Here is a 19,094-nt window from a genome sequence, read left to right as displayed (position 1 = left end):
CGTTTACGATGGAGGTGTCGCGGTGACCCTTGATAATCATCTGCTGATCGCGGAGCTGCTTTGCAACGTCTTTAGCACTGGATCCCGAGACGTCAGTCCACGCGCGGGCGAATAGTGCACAAGATATCATGACGAAGGAGATGTAGATGAACGTATGCAGCGGATCCTCTACGATGTCACTGAGGGTGTGTGGTGGAGATATGTAGTAGGAAATGCCTCCGACCGGAACAGATTTGCCGCTGGAGTCAAGCTCCTGCCACTGGCCCAACAGGTTGACGATCAGGTTGGAGCGGAAGCGTTTGTACAGCATCTGGGAGGCAAAGTAAAGGTTAGAGACCAGAGCCGACTGCAGGATAATGGGAATGTTGCTGGTATAGAACAGCTTAATAGGGTAGGTCCCAGTCTGTCCTCGAACTTTCTGATGGGCAACACCCAAATCGACATGAAAGCCTTGGAAGTAGATAACGATGACGAACACCAGCACCGTAGCAATGAGGTTCGTTACGTTGGGAGCGTTGGACCTGTAAAAAGCTTCCCGTAGGGCATCCAGCTTGTTAGATCGTGTAACCAGCAGGTGAAAGAAGGCAACGATAGCGCCCTCAAACTCAGTTCCCTTGCCTGTGTTGATTGTGGTTGGAGACAGGGCTTTCCAAACGATGTTCTCGCAAACATTGCAAGCAATGAAGAGTGAAATTCCTGCTCCTAGTCCGTAGCCTTTCTGTAGCAGCTCATCTAGAAGAATCACCACAAGTCCCGCCGCTGTCAGTTGAACCACGATGAAGACTGCCTTGGCCGCACCCATTTCAGACAGGTCACCGTACGCGCCGGATATGACATAAGCGGCAGCTTCGCCGAGAGTGATCAGAATAGCAAATAACTTCTGTGCCCCTTGGAAAAGCTGCCTATCCTCCTTAAGCGACATGTCAACGTCTATGATCTTCGATCCCGCCAAGAGCTGCATGACCATACTGGAAGTTACGATCGGACTTATTCCGAGTTCCATCAAAGTGCCACGGTTGCTTGCCAAAATGACACGGGCCCAGTAGAAAGGGTCTGCGCCCTTGGAGTTTAGTACAATACCGTAGAGCGGAATCTGACAGCACACCAGGAAGATGAACAAGGCCATGAGAGTCATCGTGGCCCGCTCCCTGAACGGAATCTTCCTATCCGGAGTCTCCACCTCGGGAATGAAGCTCATCACAGGCTTGATGATGTTCAGAAACCTGACTGCATGCGAATCTGAAAGGTAACCCACATCCTTGAGTCATCGGCAGAAATGGTGATTTGTACGACTTTGAAACAAGTATAACGGAATTATCAGTCGGTGGGGTCCTAGAAGATATCGAAAGAGAACTTTCAGTCAAAATACTCCTCAGGATAGTCGTTGTAGGTTCGTAGTACAGCGTACATCGTATGTACCATGTCCCTGTCAAGCTCGTTTTTGAACTGGAGGAGCAAGAAGTGACCGTTTGGGGACGGAATCAGCAGGAAGCTGAACACCGGGGTCACTCCGGCGAAACACTGCGCCAACTTCTTGGGCTTGACGCTACATGGTCGACCAAGATCCAGCAGCGGCATCACTCGTCTTCCCTTGGTGTTGGTTATCGAGAATGTGGGCTGTGTGCGGCTTGCCATGACGGTGACGTCCATAAAGTCGTCTCCGTCAGTCTGCAGCATGCCTTGGACTCCCGTTTTCATGAGGAATTCCACCAAATTGGCTTGGCCAACGATCAAGCTTATCTGACCTATAGTCTGGAGGTACCGCGACGCCATCCACTCATCTTTCAGGATCTTCGGCTTCTCTTCTGACTGGACCGCCTCTTCAGAGCTCTTCAGGTACAGAGTCCGTCTACCTGCAGGGTTTTGCGCGAACACCCTGATTCCGCATATGCGATGACCTGGATGCGTTTCGTTCTCGCTAGTGCCCGGAGCCTTGCCCGATTTCAGCTCCAGTACAGCCGCCAACACCGTGGCCGCCGTGTCGCGCTCGTCCACTCGGCCAAAGCAAAACACGAAGGGAGCCGTGCGACTTTCTGTGTATACCATCAAGTAGGCGCGGACCGACTTTAGCGCCAACACAGTAGCTGGCGAGGGAGAGCCGCTGGCGCGTCTAAACTTCCGAACGCTGGTCTCTGAAGTGTCAATCATTTGGCCGATTCGCAGCGTCAGCAGTCGCTGCATGCCTCGCTGGTTGATCAGCTCCAGGTCACGCCCGGAAGAGTTAATAGTCAACAGCACCTGGGCGACTCGCAGAGTACCTTCCACGTCCAGGAGCACGTGGCACTCAACTCCTTCCATCAGGCGATCTACGCTCTCGGGTGAGCCTCTGGTCAGCGACTTAAGCTCGTTGAAGTCGTCCTCGCAGCCGTCGCAGGGGTCTATCTCAGCAAAGAGATTGTCAATCGTAGATCCTCTATGGCCGGCAATTGTCCGTACCTGGTCGTAGACGCCACTTTCTCGCTTACTTAGGCCAGCTCGCCCATCCCCATCTTTAGGATCTGCGGGCCTCTTCGAAAACTCGTTTCGTTTTATGGTGTGAGTGGAATCTCGACTGGTCGTAGACGTCATGAGTAATCGTGTTTTCCACAGAAGATTCACCAAACGTCTCCAAGATCACTCAGTCTGGTTACAATGTCATGCACACGTATCAACTATGACTAGGCCAGGATGCGACTCCACGTCCAGGATTCGTTTCTTCAAATCGCGAATCCGCGCTTCCGCTTCTGATATCCAGCGGCGGCGTTTTTCAGTACCGTGGTGCAGAATACTGTCGACAACACGAAAGAACTGTTCTTCTTCTTTTGCCAGAAGGTTGCGCAGGGCGTCGAGGTACCTCTTCTCCTCCGAAGGAGACATATGGACCCATCGGGCCTCACATAGATCCATCACTCAAATCTGCCGGCGAATTTGGCTGCCAGTCCAACGTCGGGAGATCATCGAGATCATGCAAGTATGTTTGCAGCGCCTTAACTGCCTCACACTCCGACAGTGCCGGAGCCAAGGGCAGCTCTAGGTGGAACTCGATGTCTGGGTCGGGCTCTGTTCGTTCGGATAATGCCTGGGCAGAGCGCACAGTAAAAGTTAACAGGGCTTGCGCCAATCGCACGTGTGGTGCCGGACACTCGGAGGAAAATGACTCGACGTACCCAGTTAGTCGCGCTTCCAAATGCTGCAAACAGGCCAGATATCGCCCTAGCGATCGTTGTTGGGACTTCAACACCTCAAATAAATCATCGCACTGAGTTTCAAGCGCTGTGCGACGATGTTCGAGCACGCTCAAGAGGTCCACCTGGTTGGCTGCGAGCTCATCCTGGGCTGCCGCCATTTGGGAGTCAGAGCGCACGATTTCCGCGGCTGTAGTCCGAAGCTGACTCGAGCAAAGTGCTGTGTGTTGCACGCCTTGAGTCCTACCAGCCTGCTTAAAATCTTTCGCTGCAGTGTGTTGCGCCTTCAGCGTCTTTAACCTCTCCTCTTGAGCCGTGAGGTCAACTTTCTTCGTATCATAAAGACGTATGTCTTGGTTGAGTCGCTCAAGTTCCTCCCTCAGGAATATTTCCTCCTCGGATGGCACTTCCAGAGGGCACGCGGGCAGGTTTGGTTGGGAGGGGTTGGGGATCGCAGACAAGGAGGTCATTATCGCGGCTAAAAACTCGTTGGTGTCCTGCGAGCACTCACGGAGGCCCCATTGAAACTGGAGTTGGCTAGCCACGTTGGCTAGTTCCTCGCGGAACGCCGTTGCCTCGCTGACCATACGCTCAAATTCCCCCCTCGAAACCGCCATCGCCTCCCTCGCGTGCTCAATGCGCCCAGAGACCCGCGCGAGCTCTGAGTTGAAGGGAGCTGCAATCTCAAGGCTCGAGGTCTCTAGAGTTTGAGAAGTGGCAGACACCTCAGCCAAGCGCGATCGCAGGCCTTTTAGCTCCGTTTCCAGCGCCTCGATTTCTAATACTAGAGCCGACCTGGACTGTTCAGCCACGCAAAGCTGCTCCATGACTGGACCCAGAGCAGTCTCCTTCTCGGAGACAATAGAGCGGTGCGCGGCTTCCAGTTCCGAGAGGCAGGCGGCATGTGAGCTGTACTCCTCTTTAACGCCTCTAAAGTTTCCTAACGGAGGAAGCGACGCTGGGCCAACCTCAAAATCCGCCTCTTCGTCGAAACTACCTATGCATCGCTGGAGGGCTGAGAGGTGGACACCCAGGTGGACTCCGTCCAGGGCGTCGTGTCGCTCGACGGCCATCGCCAAAGAATTTGTCTGCTTGTGCAGCATTACTTCTAAGGCCGACTCCAGCGCCACGACATCCGTGAGGTTCCCGCTGTCGTAGGCATTTTGAGTTCTCAATCGCAGGTCGTCGAAGCGTTCGAGCTCGGAGACCCAGTCGACATTGGCAAATGGTTCGGATGCCTCCAACTCCTGGAGAATTGCAAAAACGTGTACGACTGTAGGGGCAACACAATGGAGACCCGCACCTGTGGACACCGCCTCCGTAGTCTTCTCGTCCGGTTTTTTCTCCCGCGTCAGCTCCGGTGTTCTCACCTCCTGCGTCGTCTGTTCTGCGGCGGGTGGCGCAGGCGTCTCTACGGAAGACATATCGGCGTTAGCATCAAGCTGTGGAGGAGGAGGTGCTGCAAAGATATCCTCTTCAGCTGCGCAGGGGTGCTCTTCACATGCCACCGCTGGAGAGACGTCAGCTCCACCTTCTGGGAACTCCTGCTGCCGCCGCATAAATCCTAGCGTACCCGCTACACGTCGGGTCTTTCGGCGACCTGGTTGAGTGTCCGGGATTCTATGCTCGAAAGATGCTGCTTCCGAGGCCCCGCGGGTGGGGAAGAAACGGCACACCAGTGAGCTCTTCTCAGTCATAGGCCGGAGAGGAGACTCCGATTTCACATCTATTAATTCAGGAGGTTCACTGGTCTGATTCTCATCGCTTGTTCGAGAAGTGACTTCGTGGAGTTCAGGTGGCTCGGACAGGCCATCCTCGGTCGCAGACTCCTTCGTTAGGTACTCCAATGCGGAGAAAATCGAGCGCATTATAGCGATTTATATGAGGACGCCCAACGTCGTCGTCAGCGGTACGCCAGGCGTAGGAAAGACTACCTTCTGTGAGGAACTGTCCCAATCTCTTGGTGACGCTTTCATCCATATCAATGTTGCCAAGGATATAGAAGCCGAGAAACTCTATTCTGTCTTTGACGACACCTTACATTGCAGCGTTTTTGACGACGCGAAAGTGAATGAGTACGTCGAGGAGTTAGTAGAAAGCCGACCTCAAGGCGGGCTCATCATTGACTTCCACAGCGTGGACTTCATGTCGCCTCACTGCGTTGACAGGGGCATCGTTCTTCGAGCGAACACGGACGTGCTGTACGACAGGCTGCTGGCCCGTGGCTACAGCGAGGAGAAAGTGCGTGGCAACGTGGAGGCCGAGATTTTTGAAGTTTGCCTCAACGAGGTGCGGTCCCTTCTAGAGATTGACGAACCTCGGGACGAGCGCTTCAAGCTACTGCAGCTTTTGAACAACAATGTGGATGATTTGGAGTGTAACGTGCAAGCATCCGTGGAATTCGTCAACGCATGCTAGAAATCTTCATCCCATGGCTCTCCAACCGCCGGTGGCTCCCCAAAGGGAGTAGGATCGATGTCAAATGTGTCTGAGGCGCCTCCTGCTGGCGCCTCCTCCTCTTTCGTGCCGGCTGGAATACTTTCCGCCGGCGGTACCAGCGGTGCTTGGTAGCCACGACCCATTAAGCGGTCAAAGCTGAAGTCGGAGAAGACCGCGTGCTCTCTGATGTCTTTGTAGCCATGGGCTGAGCAACCCAGGCGCACCTCTGGCAACCGGCAAAGGAGTCGTTTAATCATGTCCTTAGCGTCTTTGTCAATCTTTCGATCGAATTTGAGGGGTCCAGTTAAGATGTCTCGGAATATATCCAGCTGCTCCTCGGCGTTGTTTCCGAAGGGTAGAGGCCCGCACACGAATTCATAAAAGCACACTCCCAAAGCCCAAATATCCACTGCCGTGGTGTATCCCTTGCCCAGTATCACTTCTGGAGCCATATAGTGCGGAGTTCCTACCAAGGTGTAGGTTCGGCCAGAAACCTTCTTGGCGCACCCTGCAATCATCTTAAGACCCGAAGACCCACCGAAGTCAATGAGCTTTATGTATCCCTGGGAGTCCAGTAGGATGTTCTCGGGTTTAAGATCGCGATAGACTACCTTCTTCTCGTGGAGGTACTCCATAGCTACGATGATGGAGGCCATGTAGAACTGGCCCTGGGCGCGATTAAGCAGGCCCAGGCTGCGGATCGCTTCGTAGAGTTCCCCACCGGTGGACAGTTCAGTCAGAAAATAGAGGAAGTTAGTATCTTTAAAGGTACGAACCAATTTAATGATAAATGGGTGGTCGTTTTCAGCCAGAATTTCCCGTTCTGTACGTATATGCTCTTGCTGGTTCAATTTAACCACGACGCTCCTGCTGACGGCCTTTAAGGCGTAGTGGTGTCCGGTCCGCTTATGCCTAACGAGCCGAACGACTCCAAAGGTACCCTCGCCGACGATGCCCATCAGAGTCAAATCGGCCACTTCCACCTGGGTGTCCTGAAGCCGAATGCGCTCTTCCAAATGCGATAGCATTGGTCCTTCCATGATGCTCAGGAACGTAGCCTTATCCACCACCCACACATGCAGCTCCTCAGACAGGGCGTCTATCGACGCCGACCTGGGCTCGTCGTACAGGAGGGCCCTTTCTCCAAAGTAGTCGTACTTGCCGGAAGTCCTTATTCGCTTGCCGCCCTTTGTCACAACAGCCTCGCCGCTCTTTATAATGAAGAACCGCGTGCCCGTCTCTCCTTCCCGGATGATCTCTTCCCCCTTCGTGAACATTACATCCTGAAAGGCCTGAATCAATCTCTCGGACTGATCGGAGGAGAGGTAGCTGGAATAAGTCACCATTGCGTGTTACCCAAAGGAGTGACGGACAGCCCGCCCCCGGAGAAGCAGGGCTGAGTCTCTCACTGGCATATGTGCCTGTACGAGGAGAGACACATGCTGTCTGAATAGACTCAGCATAAAACCAAAAAATTACTCACCGGAAGATGAACATCTTCTTCAGGACGAGGAGCTTGTTGTTCGTCTCCAGTGCAGATCCCACGTCTCCCAGACAAGCTACCAAGGCGCTGGACGCCAAAAGTGCGACTTTGCTGACGGTTACGGAGTCGACACGATGCATGAAGTTCGCTTGCAGTCGCTGCTGAGGTCGGTCAGCCCGTACCCACCTTGACATACTGCTCTCCGAAAAACCCTCCTCTCTCCAGAATAGTCACCTTCTTTCCCCTGAGAGAGATCAACACGGAGCCCTCGAGAACTATGATGCAGGCCAGATCCTTTTGGCGTGTCAGCTTGCCGTTGGTTATCCTGTTGGCGATCGTGAAGTTCTCGGGGTAGTCCTTCACGACCACGCCAGCCATAAGCGTTGCGAGCTGCTTGTCACTGAACTGCCTCAGCGTTGGCGACTGCTGCAGCGCCTGCAGCATGACGTTCCTAAAAAGCACGTGCTGCAAGTTACCCAGAACGTTGTCCAGATGCACCCTCCCAACTCCTAAGCAAGTGGTAGTCACCACTGCCCTCACAGTTGCCGACCGCGGTTCGTCGTAGAGCAGCGCCCTCTCTCCGAAGTAGTCCCCTTTGACGAGCTCACGAACGACTTGGTTCTTTATCATCACTTTGGCTGTGCCCTCTTTAAGGATGTAGAGCACGTCCCCAGGCTGCCCTTGTGTTACGATGTCATGGTCGGCCTCGATAGTTTCAGTGAGAAGCGCGTTGGTTATCATGGAGCGCTGTGCTTCGGTCAGCATCTCAAAGAGCTTCACAGAGTCTAGAAACGTTCGGTTCTCTGCGTATGTCTTGGCACTCATCTGCTGTAAAATACTGCGGAACACCACACGGGTAACGGCCCATGCAGTGAGTCCAGCCCGGCCAGCAGCGACGGTGGATGTTCTAACGGTGTCGTGGATGAGTGCGATCTCGCCGAAGGTGCGGCCGCGGGTTAGTTCCTCCTTCTTCACACCGTTCTCCGTCATTACTGCAACGCCCTGCTTCACCGTAAAGAAATAGGAACCAGGGTCGCCCTCGTTAAATACGATCTCGCCAGCAGAAAAGACATACGATTTCATAGCTGCTATCAGTGACTGCAGTTCCGCCTCCTTCAAAGTGGAGCATACTAAATTCGTCTTGAGTCCGTCCAAAAGCAGGTTTACATCGGCCTCGCTCTTCTCGTCGACCTGCTCGTGGTCAGCCACGCGATATTCAGCGCAGTCAATAGGTGCACCTTGTAGTAGGGTGGTCATGATATTCTCCAATATGATCTCCTTCGTAGCTCCTCTGGTCAGAGCGCCCCTAGGTCTGCAACTCCCCGCATCTAAGCTGCCAGCACACCGCAATAAAGAAGTCTGCGATATTTCGCTCTTCTCATTGAGTCAGCCCAGGTGGTGTGGAATCTGGCCATTGCACACAAACGAGTGCTCATGGGTCTTGTAGCGCAACTGCTTGCAAAACTGAACCCACTGATCCGTCAGTTCGTAGACCCTATCCAGGAGGATCAGGTGAGTCTGCTGCCGTTGCTCAGAGGCGAGCTGCGCTTGGAGAGACTGCAGTTCAACCAAACAATTTTGGCGGCCCTGGGAGTGCCGTTGAGTATCGACGTTTCCTTCATAGGTCGAGTTGGGGTGAGAATCCCTATTGCCAACCTCCTTTACGGGACCACCAGCATCAAGGTGCAGAACGTTCTGCTTGTCATGGACAGCGTGCCGCCGTCGTTCTGGGACTCGCACAGAGTCCTCAGCCAGATCCAAGCCACAAAGGAAGCCATGAGGGAAGATGGCCTCGAGGGATTCTCGTCACTGCCCCTTGAAGGCGGTTTCCTTTGGAAAATCATACAAAGGCTGGCTCACAACGTAGTTGTGGAGATCGAAGATGTGGAGGTGCGAGTGGAAGACACATCCGTCGCCCCGCTGGCCATTGGAGCCCGGATTCGCAAGCTCACCGTGAAGAACCAGGGACCGAACCGTTCTCTGCGGTCATTCGATCACTCTATACGGTGGAACCTGCTCTGTGAGACGGTGACGGTTGATGGAGTTGGGGTCTATATCGACCAGCTCAAGCCGGAAGAAGAGATCCTTCGTCTACGGCGTAGCCGACTAGAGCGCGAGATACACGCTACGAGGCGCACTAAATCTTCGGGTTCACGGTCGCTGCAGAGTCTGGGGTCGTCTTCTTCCATGGCCGAAGTGGAGGACAGCACGTGTGGATGGTGCAGCTTTCGAGCAGCGGACAAAGAAGGTGCGGAGGATGCTGCGCCGCCGGCGTTCGTCGTCTGCGTCAAGGACATCCCCGTTGATTTGAGATGCAGTCCTCCTTACAGATCTTTACTTGAAGCACATTGCATCACAGAAGAGGAGGAAGTGTTCTTCGACGCTGCGGACACGATAAAAACTGACCGTTGGTGCGGTGCCACCGCGCAGGTGGAGGAGCCAGTGAGGGTCTCTCCCTTAGTGGACTTCGACCCGACAACGGAAATGTCTGAGAAGGACTCGGAGTCCGACCGCATTGGCGACCTGATAAGACGACAGCTGCGATTCAAGCCGTCTGAGGTCCCTCACGCTGAGGTTATAATCCAGAAACTGATCAATGGCCTCTGTCACTGGTGGGTCCTGGAGCCTCGATCCCTTGCACTGGACCTGTCGATACTGCCGTTTCCCCAGGCCCACAAGGAACCTTTAGTGAAACTCTGGAGCGACAGTACAGGTGATCCAGGTCTGTTTCCAGTGGCACGTGCAGACATCCATCTCGAGGATCTTGTTGCAAAGGCTGACATCAGACAATTACTTGGTCTTATCCGGTGGTTCGAGGGGAGCTTCGGTCTCTGGGTAAACTGGCAACAAGGTCTTACGAGTCTTGTCGAACACAGCCGCAGCGCCCCGGAGGAGGCACTCGAGTATCAGGCCGCTTTTTGCCGAAGGCTCCTGGACCCCGTCCAAGCCACGGAGGACGACTCCAGGCTGATGGGTGAATACGAGATGCAATATAGCTCCACGGCCGTTAACTTCATCCGGCGGCAGGCCGTTCGTAAGGTGCAAGTGGCGCAGGCTGCCCTACAGCCCTCCAAGGCGTCCTTCTTTGCCCGACTGTTCCGACGAGCGCCCGACGACGAACTCGAGGAATCATTGATGCGTTCAGTCTCTGCGATTCTGGAAGATATTCCTTCTGACCAAGTGGTGAAGTTCCACCCTCTAACGACCGGAGCGGACTTCTACCTGGACCTGAGCCTTCTTCGTGTCAACGTTGCCATCACCGTGCCCCAACAGACGCAGCAAGGCTGGGTGATCACGAAGAGCCTCGAAGCAGTCCTCGACGCAGTCCACTTGGTGGTCAACTCTGACGCGGCCAAATTCAAACTCTGGCTCGGGGTGGAGGTGTACCCACTGCGAGTTGTGCTGGCTGACCTGACGCCCGCCGCCGTGGACGTTTACCCTGTGGTGGTGAGCCGTGGGGCTATGAGGAGGGAATGTCCATTGGGTGACGAGGTCCCGCTGACTCGAGAGGCCGCTAAGAAGATGGCACCAGTGCTGAAGCTGCAGCTGGAACTCAGCACCTTCGTGGCGCCACCTGACCCACCCATGTCCCTGAGCCTGCAAACCAACGAACCGCTAGCAATCATAGTCGATCCAAGCCGACTGGTGAAATTCGGAACCCTGGCTCTGATCGCTATGCAGGTCATGGACTCCATGCAGACCCAGGAGCCTGTGGACCGCCTCACCCTTCAACTGGCGGCTTGGGGTGGTTTGTACGCATCTCGCGTCAGCGCTGGCTCTGGTTCACACGTCAACCTTAACTTCCAAGTCGAAGTTTGGAAACCCGTGGCCGTACTGGTGACGAAGGATTCCGGAGACTTAGTAGGTGCCTTCATTTATCGTCTCCTATGTTTTCCAGGCCAAGGAGGCTCTGTGTCTGTCGATAGACAGCCTGTCACTGCAGTCCGATGTGCAGCCTACGCGAGACGTGTACACCACCGAGATCGCCGCGGGTGAGGTGACTGACGAGATTCGCTTGCGAATTGAAGGGCTGTTCCTGGGTCACTTCACTGACGCCGGAGAATGCCTGTCATCGATAGGCATCGACCACACTCTTTTCGCTGCGTTCACTCGGGCCCGTAGTGGATCTTTCATTTCAGCGGCCCCTGCCTGCGGCGTGATACTCGAGAAGCGTTCCAATGACCATTTGCGGGTGCGTGTATGCCACGATTCCGTTCGAAGAGATGTCTCCACGCTGCACTTGGACTACTGGAGGGACACATTGCGTGTTGCAGTGGACGAGAGCTTCGTGCAGTATGCCGTAGGTTTCACAAATCTCGTGCTGTCTGACCTGGACCTAGCCATGGCGGAAATTGACAACGCTCGGGACGCACACACGCCTCGTCCAGCTTCCACAACGTCCTCGGAAGATTCATCGCTCCCAAACATGCAGCCTTTGGAAGACCTGACCTCGACTCCTGCGTTCCTCGGCTCTCTCGAAGTCCATGTATCCATTCTGGAAATAGACGTCAGGCTCACGACTGTCGCCGACACAGGCGACTCACCCCTGTCGAGGGCGATTTTAGGTGTGTCCGTCACGAAGCTGGCGGTGTCGTCCTCCGTTGACATGAAGTCGCAGACAATGTCCTCACAGGTGGCAGTCGGCAACTTGCAGGTGACAGACCTCTCAGGGTTGTCTCCTGTGCCCCTGAGGTGCCTCCTCCGGGGTGTGCGACGGCAGCGAGTGCCCTCACATTGCATTGAGCTGGCGTCCGGGCTGGTAGACATCAACTCGCTACCGTTCTGCGAAGCAGCGACCTTCTTGGCGTCAGACATCACTGCTCCCTTCCTACACTTCAGCATTTACGTCGACTTCGTGAACAAAGTACAGGATCTCGCGTTGCTCGTACGACCGCTGCGGGTGGTCTTGCTTTGGGAGTACCTGGATCTCCTCTCGACGGTGGTACTGCGTCTTCTTCGAGAAGCAGTGCCGAAGGTCAGCGAGGTCAGCGAGGAACCGGGACCCCTTTTAGCGGATGAACCGGACGACTCCGCGCTACGGCGTCAGCTGCAGACCGAGATGCTCACGGACCAACAACTTGCCAAGTCGACTCGTATTAACCTCCGAATGAAGCACATCGAAGTCCTGATCTCCGTCGCCCCGTGCAGACCCCCTTCGTTACCGAAAACAGATCGCTTCTCGGGTTGGAATCATGTCCGATCTGGGAAGGCACCCCTCCCTAGGTGCCTGGTCTTCAACGCCAGTCTCTCCATGGACGCCAAAGCTTCTCACTACACCGTTCGTCGTCAAACCGATGTTCGACTACCCCCTTGTCATGGATGGCTTCTAGGTCGCCCCGAGACCTCTCCACGGAAACGCGTGGAGTTCGAGCTTCCCAAGGCGCCAGCTCGCGCCGACTCTTGCCTGGACGACCTCCTTCCGTGGCTACATGCAGAACCGGATGACAGTTTTCCTACTGTGCACTCTCTGTTCCGACGGAATGTTATCGGACCATCTCTCGCGTTCTTCTGCCCGTCCCGGGTGGACATCACGCTTGACATCGACCACGTTACCCTGGCCTTCACCAACCTCGAGGCGGCTTCGGCAATCTCCTTGCGCGACCTGCCGTGGAAGAAGATCCTCAACGACACTCCAGTCTTGCAACCATTCAGAGCGACCCTCTCTGGCACCCTATTCTTCCCGACGCCAATCATGTTCTTCGAACGACTGAACGGCATCAACAGGTCCGTGTCTCTCTTGGCCCGGCATTCCAGGGGATTTCTGATGCCCAATCACCGAGAGGGATTTTACATCACAGTACATGTGGACCCCATTCATGTGAATCTGACATCCCCCAATCTGCTGGATCTGATTACTCTCGCCTCCATTGGACAAGCGTTTAGTGCAACCATGGCAAACCAATTCCCAGAATCCGCAGAGACGTCCCTAGAGGGAGCTAGCACTGGTGAAAATTATTCCTCTGACGACGGGGGCAACGACGTCATGATCGCTCCGGAGAAGCCTGTTGTCCTTGGCGGGCTGCCGTTGTGCCTTCTGGCGTTCGAGATTGAAGTCGACGTCACCCTGGAGTCTTTGGTTGTTGTACTGAAAGGCGGCTACACGCAGGATTCTGTGGATAAGCTGATTGTCGCGTTGGTGGACACCGCGGGGTTACACCTCGTCATCAGATCCCCCTATGTGGCCTCTCACAACCTGGAGCGGGACTGGTGGTTTGGAATGGCTCATTACGCTCGACTGTTGGATTGCAGTTACAATGCGGAAAACATGAGGAGCGTATCTTTCGACTACGATAAACTTCAGAACCCCATGAACTTCACCAGGATTCGTAAGCGGCAACGATACATCGAGACCCATAAACGGCTCCTGGCGCTTCTGAGGCGCATAGGACGCGCCCTTCGTGGCTCCGCCCGTGAAGGGAAGCAGGGAGCCCAGTTCGAGTCGATACTGAACAAGGGCGTGACGGAAGCGAGACGTGAACTCCTCAACAGCGACAAGAACTTGGATAACCGGGCACCGGCCTGGATCGTGCTTCATGGAGACATCACCGTTTCTGTCGACTACAAGATCCCGGACGAGGCACGACACATGTCTCTGGTAGAGCCCTTCGTACTGTCGTACGTCGCGGGTAAGATGGCTCCGCAGCATCCGTTGGAAGTTGTGTCTGCGATGTCCTGGATTAACATCAACCTCAGCGTGGCCGTGCTTGACACACTGCAGCAGGCAATGTACCGTTACGTCATCGTCAACCATCAAGCACGTGAAAGCATGAAGGTGAGCGCATTGGAACGTCTCTTTGCCCAGGATAGTGACGGCTCGGGTCACGTGGTGTATCCGGGCTTTGTATCTCTTGGGCTGGACCCTGGGTCACTCGTCTACCACTTTCGGGGGAATGAGGGCTTTGACGTTCTCAATCCTCTGCTACAGGCATTGGACTTTGAGTCAATGGTGCCAGGGGTCAGCTACGCAACTCTGAAGACGCGCGCCTTGTCGAGGCTTCTACCGTCCGGTGGGTTGCCCGGGCTCCTGGCTTCCGAGCCCTCCAGAGGTGCCGCGACCATTGGCAACTGCCTAGGACAAGTCATCGGTATAAGGGTGAACGGTAACGTGAAGCTGGTGGAGGATGGCTCGGCGACCAGTTTGACGGCTGCTGAGATGGGAGATTTCAAGATTCTTGTCCAGCTGGATCGTCAGGTTTACATCTTGCCCGCTGCATGGGTGGATTGGACCCCAGGCAACGTCGTCGTGGTGACTCTGCGTCTCCGCGCTCTTCAAGAAAGCAGGAGCTACCTCGATGTACTCATTCGTGGCCTGACCCCCGCCGACCCCCACAGTCGTCAAGTTGTGTTGACACCCCAGACTTGTCTTCGTAATCTCTCTGGCTGTGCGGTAATCGTGCAGCCGCGATTTCGCTCGGAAGTTTTCGCTACTGCCGCGACTGAACCTGAATGTGTACAAGTCGCCGCATCTGAAGGGTCTCGCGATAAACCAAGCCGTAAGTGGATCACGTTTTCCTCCTTCGTGTTGGATGGCATCTCGGCCGTCAGAAGGGGACCCTTCGCAGGCACGACTCACGTCCATGTCCCTCCTGAATCCATGTGTCCTCTGCCACTCTGGTGGCTCTTCGGCAGTAGCACTGAGCTGCTTATCACCCTGGACGAGGGTTCTGAGGGTGAGCCTCTGCTTGATCCGTCCATTCTGCACCTAATGGGGACGTGTGAGAGTCGTCTCCAGGATGATGAGACGGACGAACGATCAATGAACCTGAACACCTATCCATCTAGCCGTGTAAATCTGACACGCGGATTGGACAACTTAACTATGGCGGTCACCTTGGCCGTCCTGTCATCTGCAAGGAAGAAGAACGCTAGTAGGTGTATCTTCTGTTCATTGTCTCACTCATTCCAGCTCGCGGCTTCTATCGAGAGGTGTGTTTGACACCAGCAATGGAGTTCGCCTGTCGTCTTCCCGTTCCGTGTCTTCTTCACAAGCTGGACGACCCATTGGAGATCAAAACTGTTATTCTGCCATTCGTACAAGCGTACTTGGCCGGAACGACCACTGAGGAGGACGTGGTTGATGTGAAGAACTTGATGGGTGGCGACGCGATACTTCTCTTGAGCCGAGGGCGTCACATCCGGTTGGGAGTAGGAGCCGACGTTGTCCTTCCGCATATAACTCCAATGCTCTGCGTCACTCTTCTTGAGCCGAACGACGTAATGATCAGCCAGCCCGTGCTCGTGGACGAGGCTGCTGAATCCGTATTCCGGCAGCTCTCTTTCTGCCCCTTGCAATGGTGGTCCAGACGGACATCTGTGGACACCACCGCCATTCGTAGCGCGCAAGCGCTGACGCTCACGCTCGAGGTAAGCTCTCTGGCCAATGACAGGTTCCTCCCCAGCAACTTGAAGCATGTAACTCGACTGAGTGGCCGCAGCAGCATTATCCGTGCGGCACTTTTCGCTCCAGCTTGGATATCTAACCGCAATGAGTACCCCGTCGCTATATGCGCCGACGACCTCCCCCCGATGACCGTTGCCGCCACTAGTCGCAGTCTTCTGTCTCAGGAGTACGGGTCATCGTGCAGGTTACGTGTGCCCAACGTCAACCTCATTGCCCAGCACGACCGCTACGGACGCGTCGATGTGGGGCGAGTTTTCCGGCTTTGGGGCACCAAAGAGGACATCAGCAAACCGTTCACAGTGCGCAACGGCGAGGTGAACATCGTTACGGTGCCCAGATCCACTAGGCAGCCACAGCTGTCGTACGCTGTCAGCATGTACCCCGCCAGTTCTCCGTTCATCCGAACTACCGTCGTGGACATCCATCCCGCCTTCACCCTCATCAACAACAAGTCCACCCCCATGTGGATCCGGGAAGACCCCTACATCCTAGCAGACTCCAAGCTGATACCGCGCACCTCTGGCCACCTTACTGGGTACATGAAAGTCGCAGCGCGGGGGTACCTGGAATTTCACCCGCAGCTTTCCTCCAGCCGTGTCATGATTCAGCTGTCAGGAGTGCCTGACGCCGAGGAGTACTTTTTGAAGGTCATGAGGCCAATGATGGACCGAGGAACCATGTCGCCTAGCATCGACATCGATCAGGACGTCACGATGTGGTCTGTGCCTATAGACGTCTCCACATCTAAGCAGCTGCAAATAATGCACCCTGGCGAACCTCTGGGGCGGGCATCCAGTTTAGTGATCACTGAGGTGCAAGTCAGTCTGGTAAACGGCTGCCGTTTGTTGCGGTTTTCAACCCCCACTGTGCCCGAGTTCCGATTTGTTAACCTGAGCAACACTCTTCTGGGAGTCAGTCAGGAGGGAGTACAGTTGATGATTCCTCTACCTCCACAGGACACGAAGCTTCGTACGCAGTTTCACATCCTCCTCGACAGTCAAAATACTCATCATGTGGCACGTGCACAAGCGCTACTTGAGGAGAGGAGCACCACATTTGCCTGGTTCAGCTTCTTCTCTGGTAACCCGAAAGTTATGGACATCTGGGCCGTTGACTACAATTCGGACCAGACCTCACAGACTGGTCATACCGGACACGAATCCTCTGAGCCCACTCACCGAGGAGGTCCACCAAGCCATTTGCAGCGCCAGTGGATGGAGCGACGCCGGCAGGAAGGCGTTGCTGCCCAAATTGACCCCTACGACATTTTCTCTGGCAAACACAAGCGCAATCGTGAGTTGAGGGAGCGCTGCTCATTCAGGCACCACCCTGGTACTCGTGATGCCTGACTGGCAGGATAGCGGCCCCCTACTGATCGCCGCACATTTCCTGATCGTCACAGGCAGCAAGTGGATAGTCTTCCAGGAGTACAAGGGAATCCTGCCTGACCACGTACAAGAATACATCGGCGGCCATCCAGAAAGTCTGCCCAACACCAGCCCTTCAGCCCGCACGTCGACGGTGCTCTCTGTGACGGCTGCCACTCTCGGGCAGAACATGCCTGACGGGTTGCTTGTTGAGAAGTACCTCATGGAATCGCCTGCGGAGAAGACACCGATGCTGGATTTCAACTCAGATACGAGCATCACGTTCTCGCTGGAGGGGGCCGGCGTGGCTATCATCTCGAGTGTCCCAGTCGAACTGCTATACGTGTCACTCAAGAATCTTGACTTGAATTACCAGATGCTTGGCGACCAGGAGGTGTTGATGACCGTGGACCTTGGATGGGTGCAGGCGGATTCCAGCCCCACAACGCGTTGCGACACGATTTTACGCCCCATAACAGGCAACTTTGCCGGTAAGCGTTCCCTCATGGACGGGAAGGTGGCGCACTTCGAAATGCTTCTGAGGACATCGATCTCGACAGCAACTGCTGGTGCGACTTTGATAGAGTTCCCCAAGCTAGAGGTCGACATGGCTCCGATGTCAATACATGTGAGCATGGTTATCGTGCGACAGCTGTTGTTCGTTGTGGACAATGCTCTGCAGTCCATCGATTTGGAAGTTTTCAACTCAGCTATCCGTGTAATTGAGGAGGCGCAGGAAAATCCTGGAGGACCGGAGTGGATGGCGTTGCACGGCCCGGTGCTGTATCGCTCGTCTGTCAACCTTAAGGTGTTCATCTCGGGGTTTGAAATTGCCAAACTGGCCTTCGTCGTCAACGTATCAAACCCCTCTGACGCCACCAAAGCAGACTCCCTTCCTAAGCATGAGGTTATTCGCGCGGCATACGCGGCTTTAGACCTGGTTGCCGCCATCAGCGATGCGCAGATTGTCTTCTCGAAGTTCTCAGCAGCAGACTTATGTGGATCAGCAGATGAATTAATCGAGGATGTTGTCATCCGGTACGCCACGGAGGGGGCCAAGCAGCTTCATAAGGTATTGGGGGCCATTGACATGTTGGGTAACCCGGCTCTAGTCATCCGAAGAGTGTTGACAGGCTGCCTTAACGGGAGAGACGCCTGCTTTCACGCGTTCAAAGTCTGTCGGCAAAACTGTCAAGTCGGCCAGTGCTGTCTGTATTGCGGACGAAGCGTGCGGTTTGGCTTGGTTGGTGTATGCTCAGGAGCGTTTGAGTGCTCAACTCGGATAACGGGCAGTTGCTTCAACCTGTTCCACCGCCTGTCGAATACCGGTAAGTATGTAATGTACCCGCAACTGGCGGCGCGAGCTGCCGGAGAAGGCCGCGATGAGCTCCCTCCTAAGAACATCCCCACTGGTTTCTGGAAAGGCTGCAAGCATTTCGGACTGGAGAACGCCGTGAGCCTCGCACACTGCGTCTGCAAACCGCGCAAGGGGTTACTCGTTGCGGAAGAAGACTTGGCGTACAGAATGAACCAAGAGGGAAGTGTCCCGTCAACAAGTGCAAAGGTAGGAGCGGCTTGTAGAGGCGTCTGTGGAGGTACTTTATCAGGCTTCATGTCTCTTTTGGGTGTTTTTCCTGGGTCGTGTCTCATCTGCTGCACCAAAATCAGCGCCGGGTTCCTGAATCAGCTCATATCGCTTCCAATGGTGGGCACCATGCGTCCGGCTCGGAGCTTTGCCCGGGAGGCCTGTACGGGGTACGACTTGGCATCTTCCTTGGTAGCTGCACTGGTCTCCTCTCTGAAGCTGAGCATACCGGGTGTGATGTTCGCTCTGCCGCTGCCAACACGACAGTCGCGCAGGCGTCATACTGCTGAGTTGCTAGTGATTACGGTTGACTCGATTGGCGTAGTCAACTCCAATGGATACCGTTGGCAGTTTCTCAAGTCTGACCTGCTGGAAGCCTCCCTCAAAAACACACTCGAGAATAACGAGTCATGGTTTTTCTTGTTGTTGCGCTTTCAAGTGTCCGATGACAACCCGGCCGTCAGCACTGCGGAGGCCAGCCGAGTAAGGTGCATCATCCGCCTTCCCTTTCGGGATGAGCCCAGGGCCCGTCATCTGTGGCGGCTAGTCCAATCGGAAACCCTCTGAGATTCCGATACTGCGTCGAAGAATTCGTCCCAACGAGATCCCAAGTCCAAGCTGAAGCAAGGTTGTAGTTTGCCTGTGCTACTTGCCG

At 54.9% G+C, this 19,094-nt stretch overlaps 6 protein-coding genes across 13 annotated transcripts; 1 reads left to right on the top strand and 5 right to left on the bottom strand.

Moving 5' to 3' along the window:
• Nucleotides 1–1,268, bottom strand: KVP17_002640 (uncharacterized protein; the record flags this gene model as incomplete). 2 transcript variants are annotated; one of them, XM_068519091.1, is made up of 2 exons in its annotated part: nucleotides 1–1,227; nucleotides 1,256–1,268. In XM_068519091.1, coding segments are annotated over 2 exons (1,240 nt in total), but the record flags the coding sequence as incomplete, so codon positions are not given. The 2 variants fall into 2 exon arrangements, with proteins under 2 accessions (XP_068377798.1, XP_068377797.1); XM_068519090.1 differs by lacking the exon at nucleotides 1,256–1,268 and having other exon boundaries at nucleotides 8–1,198.
• An 88-nt stretch (nucleotides 1,269–1,356) lies between these two features.
• On the bottom strand, nucleotides 1,357–2,568 carry KVP17_002632 (uncharacterized protein; the record flags this gene model as incomplete). Its single annotated transcript, XM_068519075.1, has 1 exon — nucleotides 1,357–2,568. One exon carries the CDS (start codon nucleotides 2,566–2,568, stop codon nucleotides 1,357–1,359), a length of 1,212 nt encoding a protein of 403 aa, XP_068377783.1.
• A 66-nt stretch (nucleotides 2,569–2,634) lies between these two features.
• KVP17_002634 (uncharacterized protein) lies at nucleotides 2,635–2,856 on the bottom strand (the record flags this gene model as incomplete). Its single annotated transcript, XM_068519079.1, has 1 exon — nucleotides 2,635–2,856. The coding sequence occupies one exon, from the start codon at nucleotides 2,854–2,856 to the stop codon at nucleotides 2,635–2,637; it is 222 nt and encodes a 73-aa protein (XP_068377786.1).
• A 16-nt stretch (nucleotides 2,857–2,872) lies between these two features.
• Nucleotides 2,873–5,032, bottom strand: KVP17_002633 (uncharacterized protein; the record flags this gene model as incomplete). Of its 2 annotated transcripts, XM_068519077.1 has the most annotated exons (2): nucleotides 2,873–3,384; nucleotides 3,412–5,032. In XM_068519077.1, 2 exons carry the CDS (start codon nucleotides 5,030–5,032, stop codon nucleotides 2,873–2,875), a joined length of 2,133 nt encoding a protein of 710 aa, XP_068377785.1. The 2 variants fall into 2 exon arrangements, with proteins under 2 accessions (XP_068377785.1, XP_068377784.1); XM_068519076.1 differs by having other exon boundaries at nucleotides 2,873–5,032.
• A 546-nt stretch (nucleotides 5,033–5,578) lies between these two features.
• KVP17_002635 (uncharacterized protein) lies at nucleotides 5,579–8,343 on the bottom strand (the record flags this gene model as incomplete). 4 transcript variants are annotated; one of them, XM_068519081.1, is made up of 4 exons in its annotated part: nucleotides 5,579–6,932; nucleotides 6,960–7,049; nucleotides 7,087–7,247; nucleotides 7,273–8,343. In XM_068519081.1, the coding sequence occupies 4 exons, from the start codon at nucleotides 8,341–8,343 to the stop codon at nucleotides 5,579–5,581; spliced, it is 2,676 nt and encodes an 891-aa protein (XP_068377788.1). The 4 variants fall into 4 exon arrangements, with proteins under 4 accessions (XP_068377788.1, XP_068377790.1, XP_068377789.1 ...); XM_068519082.1 differs by lacking the exons at nucleotides 5,579–6,932; nucleotides 7,273–8,343 and having other exon boundaries at nucleotides 6,956–7,049; nucleotides 7,087–7,226; XM_068519083.1 differs by lacking the exons at nucleotides 6,960–7,049; nucleotides 7,087–7,247; nucleotides 7,273–8,343 and having other exon boundaries at nucleotides 5,579–6,949.
• A 177-nt stretch (nucleotides 8,344–8,520) lies between these two features.
• On the top strand, nucleotides 8,521–19,006 carry KVP17_002637 (uncharacterized protein; the record flags this gene model as incomplete). Of its 3 annotated transcripts, XM_068519087.1 has the most annotated exons (4): nucleotides 8,521–10,947; nucleotides 10,985–14,954; nucleotides 14,993–16,780; nucleotides 16,809–19,006. In XM_068519087.1, the coding sequence occupies 4 exons, from the start codon at nucleotides 8,521–8,523 to the stop codon at nucleotides 19,004–19,006; spliced, it is 10,383 nt and encodes a 3,460-aa protein (XP_068377794.1). The 3 variants fall into 3 exon arrangements, with proteins under 3 accessions (XP_068377794.1, XP_068377793.1, XP_068377792.1); XM_068519086.1 differs by lacking the exon at nucleotides 16,809–19,006 and having other exon boundaries at nucleotides 10,985–15,022; XM_068519085.1 differs by lacking the exons at nucleotides 8,521–10,947; nucleotides 10,985–14,954 and having other exon boundaries at nucleotides 15,031–16,780.
• Nucleotides 19,007–19,094: the final 88 nt, after the last annotated feature.

This window comes from the organism of the source record quoted next (assembly GCF_019968985.1).
Source record: "MAG: Porospora cf. gigantea B chromosome Unknown PgB_NODE_175_length_31246_cov_119.472, whole genome shotgun sequence".
Lineage (NCBI taxonomy): Eukaryota > Apicomplexa > Conoidasida > Eugregarinorida > Porosporidae > Porospora > Porospora cf. gigantea B.
This window is presented reverse-complemented; position numbering and strand designations above follow the sequence as displayed.